The following is a 14,596-nucleotide window of genomic DNA, read 5'->3' on the forward strand; positions in this document are numbered from 1 at the left end:
TGTAAGACTTCCTGCCCCTTTGCTTGTGTTCAAGGTGAATATCAGTTTCATTTACAGTATGACATGATGGGCAGTAGCAATGAAATGTTTCACTGAAATGTTTCACTGATATATCTACGTATTTCTTTTTTTTACAAGTATTCCTTTTTTTTCATTTTACTCGATTGTACCCGAAAGGGTTTTCTTATGATCTTTATTCCTTTCAGTTGAAGCATAAACTCTTTGAGAAACAGCTCATGGCTGAGCATAGTTATTCCAAGTAAAATCTGATCTGTTACCCTTACAGAGATGATTGGCATCCTTTTGTTCCAGATATACGCGTCTACAACCATCACTGAACCAGGGTTTGTCTTTCACTCGGTATTTCAATGCCTATTAATCATGTTGACCTGATTCTCACTCAAGATAACAACAGGCTCAACACTTTTATACAATTGTGAATAATTATTCAGAGGCAAGAGATCGCTTAAAATGTCATTCCAGTCTTTTTGAGATTGTATATATATATTTTATAAGGAACATCGGGGACAGGCTGCTCAGTCTTAATTACTAATGACACTAAGGCATGATCAGTCGTCTCAACTTGAGAACCAATCTTACTTGTAAAGTAAGTAGTATTATGGTAATGTGCGATACCACTAACGTAAAGTAGAAATATGAATATTGTAGAGAACTAGATGATACGAATGAAAGACATTTAGAGACCAAAACAAGGTGTTAATCTAAAATAAACGATAGTATTGTGAAAAACTAATGTTATATTTGACAAGAAGTTTAATACTAAAATAAATAGAAAATAACTTTATTTTGATATTAACTGTTATTAAAAGAGGTTAAAACTTTTGAAACGAATTACATCCTTCGTTTTCTCTTATTGAAAACGTTTAAGAGAGCAAGAAAATAGATGTAGATAAATAGGAATAAAGTCATGAACTAATGAAAAAGAAAAAGTCTAAAGAAAATAAGCAGAAGAATGAAAATAGAAAAGAGTGGAACATACTTTAGATGAGCTATGAGATAGTAGAAACGGGAAATCTTTTAAGAAAGGAACACTAGCATTGGATATAAAATATGAAATTAAGCTAATGTATGAATGATGAAAACATGGAAAACAGAATGAACAAAGAAATATCACTGGAAACTAAATTACAGAGTTGTACTTAAGAGCTAATCTAGAAGCTGTGGTAAATGAGCACAAGAAAATAGCGCTAAATTACAAGAGGTATTAAAATAACAAGCAATGAATCATCATGGAGATAATGCAAAACCTAAAGGAATGGCAATAGCTTAGTAATTAAATTGAAAGTTACTTCTAGAAATAATACCAGCAGAGGTAAGCAAAGCAAATAATTGGCTATGAACCCTTAAGGCTTTATTGAAATCTAATACTAAAATAGAGTATAACTGGGACTACTGAAGGAAAAGACTATCGAACACTAAGTAACTTCAAAGACCATCAAGTCTCAAAATGATACCTATAGAAAAGCATACTTTTGAAATGATTCTGTTTAAATAACATTATTTAATGAAACATAGCTCTGGTTGACCATTAACCTGAGTGAAAAACATGTGAAACCCCCAGTATTTTATTTTGACTTCATTAAAATAAAATTTTTATAAGCCCTGATACTTGAAGCTTCGTTAAAACGTCAATGAAGGTATTAAATACTTCATTGTTAAAAATTAAAAACATCTAAAGCTTTATCTCAACGGGAAATGGTTTCGTTTTCTAAAGAATTTGTAATCATTTCCTGAACCTCCAGGGCAAGTATAAAAAAGAAAAATGTAATCACAATTGTCTGACATTTGTACCTAAGTTCCTTAATCTTCTTTTCTTTCAATAAGGGCTTAAGGTTAGATTTAAGATGAGAAAAAATATTAACAAAGAAGGCAACACTGGCTTGTTTAGCTAATAAAAAGAAAAGAAAATGAAAGGTAAAAGAGAATATCTAAAATATGTAAAATTTTATATTTATTTCACAATGTTGAAACGAGAAGGCAACACAAAAATCACTATCATTGCATTACCTTTTTGGAACAAATGTCTTAGTGATTTCATAAAACTAGTTTGTACTATCAAGCCAAGACACCAATTTCAATTAAGACTAACTTGGCTGCATTGCAAAACCCCAAGTTTAAAATTACCATGCAAATTTGAAGGCACGTTGTAAAAACAGTGCATGTATGCATATCTAAGAAGTGTGTTTTATGATAGTCGTTTATATGCACACGAATATCTAAAAAATATGCATGAATGTATACATACGTGTGAGCGTCTCTATGCGTTCATACGCTTTCTTAAAAATACTATGAATTACGAAAATGACTATTATAAATGAAGATTTCAACTGAAAACTAGCCAGCATCCATAACGAATATGTGGAAACTTGAAAAGGCATCTGACACTAAAGTAAAAGATTACTCAATATCCCAAGGCATAATATTTTCCAACCCAAAATATATGAACGTGAACAGTACCCAATTCACAAACAAAGATGATTTTAAGTGGAGTACGAGGAAACAGATATTCCAATAAACTGATGATTCCTAGCGTGTAATTCTTGGGGGTTCGATTTTCTGTTTTAAAAACACAGAGAGAATAGTGTGTACTGTACCAACCGTGTGGCACACAATTGTACATAATTATGTTGTATATATTATGCTTGTATCTGCGCTCTTCCCTCGCACTAAGAAGAACCTGAATGATCATGTCTCCGTTTTGCTCAGTAACATTGTCTGTATCTCAAACAGGTCTTGTCTTGTTGCCTTGAGGTTTTGTATATAAAGAAGAATGTTCCTTAATAAAACTCAGTTGATTGCATCCTGCCTTTGAGTTAACAACTCCTCTCTCGGCCCGTCACATTGGTGACCCCGGAGTGACGTGCAGGAAGTCCTACAAGCTTGATACTCTGGATCCTGTCGTTGGGCTTCAGCCAGGGCGTTGTAATCCAATCCCAGGTTAACGGCAGCCAACGTGTTTCTTGACAGGGCATCGGCAACGGGATTCATTTTCCCAGGGACGTATTGGAGGGTGCAATTGTATTCAGCCACGGCGGAGAGATGTCGGCGTTGACGGGCGGACCAGGCGTCAGACTGTCGAGTGAAGGCGTGCACCAGAGGCATGTGGTCTGTGCGAATGACGAAGGGCGTACCTTCTAAGAAATGGTGAAAGTGACGGACAGCCAAGTGCACCGCCAGCAATTCTCGATCGAAGGTAGAATAACCCGATTCTGCCTTGGACAGTTTTCTGCTGAAGAAGGCCAATGGGCGGGGCGAGCCTTTGACCACCTGCTCGAGTACTGCACCAATAGCGACGTCGCTGGCATCGGTGGAGAGAAGGAGACGGGCGTGTGGGATAGGAAAAGTGAGAGCCGCAGCAGTTGATAGGGCCTTCTTTGCATTGCAGAAGGCTGCTTCTTGAAGGGGACCCCACTTCAGGTCCCTTGGCTTGCCCTTGAGGGAGGCGTAGAGGGGAGCAAGAGTGGCGGCAATGGCTGGCAGAAAACGGTGATAATAGTTGATCATGCCCAAGAATTCCTGCAGAGCTTTGACGGTCGAGGGCGCGGGGAAGTTCTGAACGGCTGCTACCTTCTCAGGGAGGGGATGGACTCCTTCAGGAGTGATACGGCGTACTAAGAACGACACTTCGTTGGCGTCAAAGGTACACTTGTCGTACTGGACTACAAGGCCGTTTTGTTGCAGGCGGTCGAGCACGAAGCGTAGGTGACGGAGGTGTTCCTCTTTTGAGGAGGAGAACACAAGTATGTCGTCCACATAACATACACAGAAAGGGAGGTCCCCTAAAATGCCATCCATGAGACGTTGAAACGTTGCCCCAGCATTACGAAGCCCAAAACAGGAGTAATTGAAGGTGTATGTACCAAACGGAGTGGTGATGGCGGTCTTGGGGATGTCTTCTGGGTTCATAGGCCCCTGATAATACCCCTTCAGGAGGTCGAGCGTAGAGAAAATCTTCGCTTTGTGCAGGTAGGAGGTCACATCGGCAATATTTGGGAGGGGGTAGTGATCCGGTTCTGTTTGCATGTTCAGGCGCCTGTAATCCCCGCACAGACGGAGGGAGCCGTCTTTCTTCAGAACGATGTGTAAGGGTGACGACCATGGGCTGGAGGCCTTTTGGCAAAGGCCCATTTTGGCGAACGTCTGTTTGGCGGCTGCCAATCGTTCCGGTGCCAGACGTCTGAATTTTGCGAAGACTGGGGGTCCCGTCGTCTTGATATGGTGATAAATACCGTGCTTGGCAGGAACCGTGGGCGTTTGGCGAAGTTCTGGACGGAAAACTTCTGGGTACGACGTGAGGAGGTGGGCGTAGGCATCCGTGGGTGCGCTGATGTGGAGAGGCGAACTGTAGGCGGGTCATCTGGCAGAAGATAAGCAGGTTTTAGACGATCAATGGAGACCCAGGATCGTCTAAAACCTGCTTATCTTCTGCCAGATGACCCGCCTACAGTTCGCCTCTCTAGATCAGGGCGCCCTATTTAACAAGTGCAGTATGTCATTTTTAGGGGGGGGGGAGCCATGTACCAACCGTGTGGCACACAATTGTACATAATTATGTTGTATATATTATGCTTGTATCTGCGCTCTTCCCTCGCACTAAAAAGAACCTGAATGATCATGTCTCCGTTTTGCTCAGTAACATTGTCTGTATCTCGAACAGGTCATGTCCTGTTGCCTTGAGGTTTTGTATATAAAGAAGAGTGTTCCTTAATAAAACTCAGTTGATTGCATCCTGCCTTTGAGTTAACAACTCCTCTCTCGGCCCGTCACAGTACCCTAGGTTTGGTGAAGAGGGAGGTGAGAGAATGGTGAAGGATAACCAGGATGGGATAACGAAGAAGTGTTACTTGTTAGTTGAAATATCAGTGCTGGTGGCCTTGATAATAATAAAAGTACTTTTTTCGTTGGTTTACATCTATAATGTAATATTACTTGTCTGCTCTTTTCCCTCATAATTCTGATTGTCTGTGTTTCTGGTTATTTTACTATCGTGTCACTTCTTTTATTTTCAACGTATCTAACTATTTCCTTGAGGCATTGGTTTGTTACCGTTAACTGGTAATTTAGTGTCGCACATGTAAACTTAGCTAAAGCTTTATTCAAGTTATATTTTGTTTCCTTCAGTCTATATCAAATTTGTCCTGCCCCATATTGTCTTACCCTTCCACTCTCTTACTCTTTGTCACTTTACTTATTTCTTTCTCTTTGTCCCTTTACTTATTTGATAACTTATTTGGTACTGCATTAGGTGTTCTCCTTCTCTCTTGAGTACGATCATGTGCAATGTATGTTACACTGATTTCTGAAGTTATGCAGTTTACAGTGATGGATGATCAGATTACACAAATGCACGGTCATCATAAGTGTGTACAAATCATTAAAATGAAAACTTTGACCTTGTTGCTGTCGTTTGAGATATGGGAACGCAGACACAAATATAATACATGCACAACAACAACAAATGCAGCCGTTTATAGTCCACAAAGGCCTCATATGTCTTTAATTATGTCTAGGGTTTGGCCAGTTTCATCACCACGCTGGCCAGTGCGGATTAGGGACGGTGGGAGACTTTTGTTTTAATACCTAACAGCAAACCAACTTAGTATGGGTGGATCTGACTAGCACAAATTTGCTGATTATGGCGATAAACACACCCAACGCTTAAACCTTCTCATAATTATGTTACATATTTCTCTTTAACGATTACTTTTTTATACAATGGGGACAGATTCTTCATCTATATTTAGAATATTTTTCACCAAGGGACTGTAAAATTGTTTCTTTATAATATTTGATAACTTCCTTGCCCGTTACAATAAGAATTTTGATAATTGTGGACAGCTTTCATGTAACATTAGTGAGATGAGCCTTTTCTTAAATATATAATGCAATGTATACATTTCATTGTAAAGCTAATCCTATGAATAATGAAAAGCCTTTTTATGTATTTTCTCTTGTAGTTAGGAATGGTGATTGTTGGTTTTATCGACAAGAACCAAGTTCAAAATACCAACTTTTCCTTAATGGGTTACAAATGGTAGTATTAACACTCTAACGTTCTCGCTTTTCCGTCAGGATCTAATTCTGTCGCCTCACAGGCAGCATTCGTTTATAATTCTGACTCCTCTCAGGCACCATTCGTATATAATTCTGTCTCCTCTCAGGCACCATTCGTATATAATTCTGTCTCCTCTCAGGCAGCATTTGTATCTAATTCTGTCACCTCTCTCTCAGGCAGCATTCCTATCAAATTCTGTCTCCTCTCAGGCAACATTCATGTCTAATTCTGTCTCCTCTCAGGCAGCATTCATATCTAATTCTGTCTCCTCTCAGGCACCATTCATATCTAATTCTGTCACCTCTCAGGCAGCATTCGTATCTAATTCTGTCCCCTATCAGGCAGCACTCGTATTTAATTTTGTCACCTCTCAGGCAGCATTCGTATCTAATTCTGTCTTTTCTCAGGCAGCATTCGTATCTAATTCTGTCTCCTCTCAGGCAGCATTCATATCTAATTCTGTCTCCTCTCAGGCAGCATTTGTATCTAATTCTGTCTCCTCTCAGGCAGCATTTGTATCTAATTCTGTCTCCTCTCAGGCAGCATTTGTATCTAATTCTGTCTCCTCTCAGGCAGCATTTGTATCTAATTCTGTTGCCTCTCAAGCAGCCTTTGTATCTAATTCTGTCTCTTCTCTCTCAGGCAGCATTCATATCTAATTGTCGCCTCTCAGGCCGCATTCGTATCTAATTCTGTCTCCTCTCAGGCAGCATTCGTATCTAATTCTGTCGCCTCTCAGGTAGCATTCGTATCTAATTCTGTATCCTCTCAAGGCACCATTCGTATCTAATTCTGTCATCTCTCAGGCAGCATTCGTATCTAATTCTGTCTCCTCTCAGGCAGCATTCGTATCTAATTCTGTCTCCTCTCAGGCAGCATTATCTAATTCTGTCTCCTCTCAGGCACCATTATCTAATTCTGTCTCCTCTCAGACAGCATTTGTATATAATTCTGTCTCCTCTCAGACAGCATTCGTATCTAATTCTGTCTCCTCTCTCTCAGGCAGCATTCGTATCTAATTCTGTCACCTCTCAGGCCGCATTCGTATCTAATTCTGTCTCCTCTCAGGCAGCATTTGTATCTAATTCTGTCTCCTCTCAGGCAGCATTCGTATCTAATTCTGTCGCCTCTCAGATAGCATTCATATCTAATTCTGTCTCCTCTCAGGCAGCATTTGTATCTAATTCTGTCTCCTCTCAGGCAGCATTCGTATATAATTCTGTCTCCTCTCAGGCACCATTCGTATCTAATTCTGTCGCCTCTCTCTAAGGCAGCATTCATATCTAATTCTGTTGCCTCTCACGCTGCATTCGAGGCAGCATTCGTATCTTAATTCTGTCGTCTCTCAGGCAACATTCATATCTAATTCTGACGCCTCTCTCTCATGCAGCATTCATATCTAATTCTGTCGCCTCTCAGGCAGCAATCATATCTAATTCTGTCGCCTCTCAGGCAGCATTCGTATCTAAGTATGTCTCCTCTCAGGCAGCATTCATATCTAATTCTGTCCACTCTCAGGCAGCATTCATATCTAATTCTGTCCCCTCTCAGGCAGCATTCGGATCTAATTCCGTCTCCTCTCAGGCAGCATTCGTATCTAATTCTGTCACCTCTCAGGCAGCATTTGTATCTAATTCTGTCACCTCTCAGGCCGCATTCTTATCTAATTCTGAATCCTCTCAGGCAGCATTCGTATCTAATTCTGTCCCCTATCAGGCAGCACTCTTATTTAATTTTGTCACCTTTCAGGCAGCATTCGTATCTAATTCTGTCTTTTCTCAGGCAGCATTCGTATCTAATTCTGTCTCCTCTCAGGCAGCATTCATATCTAATTCTGTCTCCTCTCGGGCAGCATTTGTATCTAATTCTGTCTCCTCTCAGGCAGCATTATCCAATTCTGTCTCCTCTTAGGCAGCATTTGTATCTAATTCTGTCGCCTCTCAAGCAGCCTTTGTATCTAATTCTGTCTTCTCTCTCTCAGGCAGCATTCATATCTAATTCTGTCGCCTCTCAGGCCGCATTCGTATCTAATTCTGTCTCCTCTCAGGCAGCATTCGTATCTAATTCTGTCGCCTCTCAGGTAGCATTCGTATCTAATTCTGTATCCTCTCAAGGCACCATTCGTATCTAATTCTTTCATCTCTCAGGCAGCATTTGTATCTAATTCTGTCTCCTCTCAGGCAGCATTATCTAATTCTGTCTCCTCTCAGGCAGCATTATCTAATTCTGTCTCCTCTCAGGCAGCATTATCTAATTATGTCTCCTCTCAGACAGCATTCGTATCTAATTCTGTCTCCTCTCTCTCAGGCAGCATTCGTATCTAATTCTGTCACCTCTCAGGCCGCATTCGTATCTAATTCTGTCTCCTCTCAGGCAGCATTCGTATCTAATTCTGTCACCTCTCAGGCCGCATTCGTATCTAATTCTGTCTCCTCTCAGGCAGCATTCGTATCAAATTCTGTCACCTCTCAGGCCGCATTCGTATCTAATTCTGTCTCCTCTCAGGCAGCATTCGTATCTAATTCTGTCACCTCTCAGGCCGCATTCGTATCTAATTCTGTCTCCTCTCAGGCAGCATTCGTATCTAATTCTGTCGCCTCTCAGATAGCATTCATATCTAATTCTGCCTCCTCTCAGGCAGCATTCGTATCTAATTCTGTCTCCTCTCAGGCAGCATTCGTATCTAATTCTGTCCCCTCTCAGGCAGCATTCGTATCTAATTCCGTCCCCTCTCAGGCAGCATTCGTATCTAATTCCGTCCCCTCTCAGGCAGCATTCGTATCTAATTCCGTCGCCTCTCAGGCACCATTCGTATCTAATTCTGTCTCCTCTCAGGCAGCATTTGTATCTAATTCTGTCATCTCTCAGGCAGCATTTGTATCTAATTCTGTCACCTCTCAGGCAGCATTCTTATCTAATTCTGAATCCTCTCAGGCAGCATTCGTATCTAATTCTGTCGCCTCTCAGGCAGCATTCGTATCTAATTCTGTCTTCTCTCAGGCACCATTCGTATCTAATTCTGTCTCCTCTTAGGCAGCATTCGTATGTAATTCTGTCACCCATCTCTCAGGCAGTATTCGTATCTAATTCTGTCACCTCTCAGGCAGCATTTGTATATAATTCTGTTGCCTCTCGGGCAGCATTCGTATCTAATTCTGTCTACTCTAAGGCACCATTCGTATGTAATTCTGTCGCCCATCTCTAAGGCAGTATCTGTATCAAATTCTGTTGCCTCTCAGGCAGCATTCGTATATAATTCTGTTGCCTCTCAGGCAGCATTCATATCTAATTCTGTCACCTCTCAGACAGCATTCGTATCTAATTCTGCCGCCTCTCAGGCAGCATTCGTATCTAATTCTGTCTCCTCTCAGGCCGCATTCGTATCTAATTCTGTCGCCTCTCAGGCCGCATTCGTATCTAATACTGTCGCCTCTCTCTCAGGCAGCATTCGTATCTAATTCTGTCTTCTCTCAGGCAACATTTGTATCTAATTCTGTCTCCTCCCAGGCAGCATTCGTATATAATTCTGTCACCTCTCAGGCAGCATTCATATCTAATTCTGTCTCCTCTCAGGCAGCATTCGTATCTAATTCTGTCTCCTCTCAGGCCGCATTCGTATCTAATTTTGTCGCCTCTCAGGCCGCATTCGTATCTAATACTGTCGCCTCTCTCTCAGGCAGCATTCGTATCTAATTCTGTCTTCTCTCAGGCAACATTCGTATCTAATTCTGTCTCCTCCCAGGCAGCATTCGTATGTAATTCTGTCGCCCATCTCTCAGGTAGTATTCGTATCTAATTATGTCTCCTCTCAGGCAGCATTAGTATATAATTCCGTTGCCTCTCAGGCAGCATTCGTATCTAATTCTGTCTCCTCTCTCTCAGGCAGCATTCATATCTATTTCTGTCGCCTCTCAGGCCGCATTCGTATCTAATTCTGTCTCCTCTCAGGCAGCATTTGTATCTAATTCTGTCGCCTCTCAGGTAGCATTCGTATCTAATTCTGTATCCTCTCAAGGCACCATTCGTATCTAATTCTGTCATCTCTCAGGCAGCTTTCGTATCTAATTCTGTCTCCTCTCAGGCAGCATTGTCTAATTCTGTCTCCTCTCAGGCAGCATTTGTATATAATTCTGTTGCCTCTCGGGCAGCATTCGTATCTAATTCTGTCTCCTCTAAGGCACCATTCGTATGTAATTCTGTCGCCCATCTCTAAGGCAGTATCTGTATCAAATTCTGTTGCCTCTCAGGCAGCATTCGTATATAATTCTGTTGCCTCTCAGGCAGCATTCATATCTAATTCTGTCACCTCTCAGGCAGCATTCGTATCTAATTCTGCCGCCTCTCAGGCAGCATTCGTATCTAATTCTGTCTCCTCGCAGGCAGCATTCGTATCTAATTCTGTCGCCTCTCAGGCCGCATTCGTATCTAATACTGTCGCCTCTCTCTCAGGCAGCATTCGTATCTAATTCTGTCTTCTCTCAGGCAACATTTGTATCTAATTCTGTCTCCTCCCAGGCAGCATTCGTATATAATTCTGTCACCTCTCAGGCAGCATTCATATCTAATTCTGTCTCCTCTCAGGCAGCATTCGTATCTAATTCTGTCGCCTCTCAGGCAGCATTCGTATCTAATTCTGTCTCCTCTCCGGCAGCATTCGTATCTAATTTTGTCGCCTCTCAGGTCGCATTCGTATCTAATACTGTCGCCTCTCTCTCAGGCAGCATTCGTATCTAATTCTGTCTCCTCTCAGGCAACATTCGTATCTAATTCTGTCTCCTCCCAGGCAGCATTCGTATGTAATTCTGTCGCCCATCTCTCAGGCAGTATTTGTATCTAATTCTGTCACCTCTCAGGCAACATTCATATCTAATTCTGTCTCCTCTCAGGCAGCATTTGTATCTAATTCTGTCTCCTCTCAGGCAGCATTCATATCTAATTCTGTCGCCTCTCAGGCAGCATTCATATCTAATTCTGTCACCTCTCAGACAGCATTCGTATCTAATTCTGTTGCCTCTTAGGCAGCATTCATATATAGTTCTGTCGCCTCTCAGGCAGCATTCGTATCTAATTCCGTCCCCTCTCAGGCAGCATTCGTATCTAATTCTGTCACCTCTCAGGCACCATTCGTATCTAATTCTGTCACCTCTCAGGCACCATTCGTATCTAATTCTGTTGTCTCTCAGGCAGCATTCGTATCTAATTCTGTCACCTTTCAGGAAGCATTCATATCTAATTCTATCGCCTCTCAGGCAGCATTCGTATCTAATTCCGTCCCCTCTCAGGCAGCATTCGTATCTAATTCTGTCACCTCTCACGCACCATTCGTATCTCATTCTGTTGTCTCTCAGGCAGCATTCATATCTAATTCTGTCGCCTTTCAGGCAGCATTCATATCTAATTCTATCTTCTCTTAGGCAGCATTCGTATCTAATTATGTCATCTGTCAGGAAGCATTTGTATCTAATTATGTCATCTGTCAGGAAGCATTCGTATCTAATTCTGTCTCCTCTTAGACAGCATTCGTATCTAATTCTGTCGCCTCTCATGCAGCATTCGTAACCATTGGTTTGAGTAACACAACCCTTCGATTTAGTTCATTAACTACACAGATCTTTAATATCCAAGATACAGAAAGGATATTTCCAGTACAATTTCTTATGGAAGATCCTTTACCACGTTTACTTCAACTACACACAATCAAGATTTTCTGATCCACATTCTTATTCTGTCAAAATAAGAATAAATGATCAGACTGAGTACAAGATTAGGCTAGATTAATGTTGAAAACGGAAACCTAATCTAAGGATACTACGAATAGAGTACATTTACTAAGGACTTATGCAAAATATAAGACTCGTAAGTAATAACAAAGACTTTAACGCAGACACATATTCCTATCGACCAAAGACCAACTCTATGTGTAGAGAAATAGCAATAAGTTGAACTGCATGCAGCAGACATCCAATATCTTCCGTTACAAGGCTTTAGCTGATAAAAATGCAGCAACCTCAGGGAGACGCAGCACAAACACAGAACTGGTATTACGAGGAAACGGGTAAGGAAATAGTAATTGCAATAAGCGACCGATTCCCTGCATGAAACGGCTCCAAACATGATTTTCCTACCTCGTAAAGGGCAGTGTGCTTTTGTAATAAAGCGCAAAGCCAACAGACGAATATATATTATTCCCTTGCTTATCTGAAGCAATATATGACCGCGATACTTTGTGCCTTGCTTTCCTGAATAGACGACTGTTCTTCCAAAATAAGAATGGAGCATTTTACTTCTTGTCCCTTGAAGTGAAGATTATACAGAAGGGCGAATCGGATTTATTGAACTCACCTGTGAAAAGTATTTTCAGGTCGACGATGGTAGAATAACATTTGTCCTAAAATGGGAGAGTTTTCCCTCTAAAGGGGAGGTGAAATTCTTACAAAATACAAAATTGAGATACAACTATTATGGTCATCGACCTTTTTGTTTTTTTAAAAATCTTAATCTCTGGAAAGGAATACTACTACTCGGTAAAAATTTTTGGATTTGTAAATATATTCAATAAGATGTACTTTTATCTAAATATAAATACGTTATGAATATGCCTACTGAAATAAAGTAACTATTCCCAAGTCATCTACTAACCAGAGAGAGAGAGAGAGAGAGAGAGAGAGGAGAGAGAGAGAGAGAGAGAGAGAGAGAGAGAGAGAGAGAGAAGACGAATCAAAATAATGACAATGAATTGGTAATTCAGAAAGCGTGCCTAAATTTGGATATAATCACACGTACATTCAAATACAGCGGAAGATCTATAATTACGTCAACAAATTAGTAATTGAGATTTCACGCACAGGGGTAACGAATACACGCAGAGAGAGAGAGAGAGAGAGAGGAGAGAGAGAGAGAGAGAGAGAGAGAGAGAGAGAGTATAATAATGCCTACAACTGTAATTCAGAAAACGTTATGTGTCCAATGTATCCATCAAAACATGCCAGGGATGTGCCCTTACTTCAGAACGTTTTGAATTGCTAATTTCATGTTTAAATAGAGCATTACATTTACTATGCCATCGGGCAATTTTCATTTTGGGGATCCGCTATACAAGTGCTCGTTCAATTTAGCGTTTCCTGTTGTTGCCAATGTTATGGAAATGGCTCGCAAGCCACAACCCCGACTCTCTCTCTCTCTCTCTCTCTCTCTCTCTCTCTCTCTCTCTCTCTCTCTCTCTCTCTCTCTCTCTCTCTCTCTCATATATATATATATATATATATATATATATATATATATATATATATATATATATATATATATATACTGGGCAATTATCCCTGTTGGAGCCCCTGGGCTTATAGTATCCTGCTTTTACCAACTAGGGTTGTAACTCAGCAAGTAGTAGTAGTAATGATAATAATATTAAAATATAGGCATATAATATTATTGTGTATAAGTATATACATATACATTATATATATATATATATATATATATATATATATATATATATATATATATATACCTATTTATATATAGGCCTACATATATATATATGTTTATATATATAATAAATGTAAGAATTAATTTTAATTTCTGAACTTATAATTCGCTGTGCCATTATAGTGTATAAGTGAGAGCGCATATGTCGGTGAGCGCATGTGCGCACTTTTGGATGTGAACAAGTATTAGTGCGCGTTCAAGAGCGCTGTTCCGCAAGCAGGGGAATAGAATTTGAATTGTTAATGCTGGGATGCCTGTAGGGACATTAACTCGCTCTTGTCCCCTTCGCTTACCTTCTCGGAAACAAGCTACCGTGTATTACCCGACCAGAGAGAGAGAGAGAGAGAGAGAGAGAGAGAGAGAGAGAGAGAGAGAGAGAGAGAGAGAGAGAGAGAGAGAGAGAGGTTTCATATGGAACGTCATTATCAACATTCCTGTGAATTAATGTAGTGGACACATTCATACCTTACATACATATCCAGCGGACATACATATGTATGTATATATAACTATGAGAGAGAGAGAGAGAGAGAGAGAGAGAGAGAGAGAGAGAGAGAGAGAGAGAGAGTTTCATATGGAACGTCATTATCAACATTCCTGTGAATTAATGTAGTGGACACATTCATACCTTACATACATGTCCAGCGGACATACATATGTATGCATATATAATTATGAGAGAGAGAGAGAGAGAGAGAGAGAGAGAGAGAGAGAGAGAGAGAGAGAGAGAGAGAGAGAGAGAGAGAGGGGGGGGGGAGAGATTTCATACGGAACGTCATTATCAACATTCCTGTGAATAATGTAGGGGACACATTCATACTTACATACATGTTGAGCGGACTGCATATGTATGTATATATATTTATGTGTGTGAGAGAGAGAGAGAGAGAGAGAGAGAGAGAGAGAGAGAGAGAGAGAGAGAGAGAGAGAAAAAAAAAATCTGATTTATATATATAATCCTTGTTATATATAACTTTGAGCCGTTCTGACCCTCCGCATCTATAGGAAATTCCCTTCACAAAAAAGAGGGAG

The 14,596-nt window shown here is 40.6% G+C and overlaps 1 protein-coding gene across 1 annotated transcript in view; it reads left to right on the top strand.

Annotated features, from left to right (window-relative positions):
- The first annotated feature begins 288 nt into the window (after nucleotides 1-288).
- The window catches only part of LOC137648224 (streptococcal hemagglutinin-like), a 33,018-nt gene continuing 18,710 nt past the window's right edge, over nucleotides 289-14,596 (top strand). The window contains exons 1-16 of the mRNA XM_068381148.1: nucleotides 289-344; nucleotides 6,216-6,426; nucleotides 6,550-6,690; nucleotides 6,916-7,050; nucleotides 7,145-7,318; nucleotides 7,529-7,768; nucleotides 8,224-8,355; nucleotides 8,450-9,052; nucleotides 9,316-9,489; nucleotides 9,584-9,724; nucleotides 10,092-10,262; nucleotides 10,357-10,497; nucleotides 10,658-10,765; nucleotides 10,963-11,070; nucleotides 11,161-11,400; nucleotides 12,001-12,131. Coding sequence (XP_068237249.1) covers nucleotides 289-344; nucleotides 6,216-6,426; nucleotides 6,550-6,690; nucleotides 6,916-7,050; nucleotides 7,145-7,318; nucleotides 7,529-7,768; nucleotides 8,224-8,355; nucleotides 8,450-9,052; nucleotides 9,316-9,489; nucleotides 9,584-9,724; nucleotides 10,092-10,262; nucleotides 10,357-10,497; nucleotides 10,658-10,765; nucleotides 10,963-11,070; nucleotides 11,161-11,400; nucleotides 12,001-12,131 — 2,906 coding nt within the window. The remainder of the gene's footprint in view (nucleotides 345-6,215; nucleotides 6,427-6,549; nucleotides 6,691-6,915; nucleotides 7,051-7,144; nucleotides 7,319-7,528; nucleotides 7,769-8,223; nucleotides 8,356-8,449; nucleotides 9,053-9,315; nucleotides 9,490-9,583; nucleotides 9,725-10,091; nucleotides 10,263-10,356; nucleotides 10,498-10,657; nucleotides 10,766-10,962; nucleotides 11,071-11,160; nucleotides 11,401-12,000; nucleotides 12,132-14,596) is intronic.

This window comes from Palaemon carinicauda, chromosome 10, assembly GCF_036898095.1.
Source record: "Palaemon carinicauda isolate YSFRI2023 chromosome 10, ASM3689809v2, whole genome shotgun sequence".
NCBI classification, from domain to species: Eukaryota; Metazoa; Arthropoda; class Malacostraca; order Decapoda; family Palaemonidae; genus Palaemon; species Palaemon carinicauda.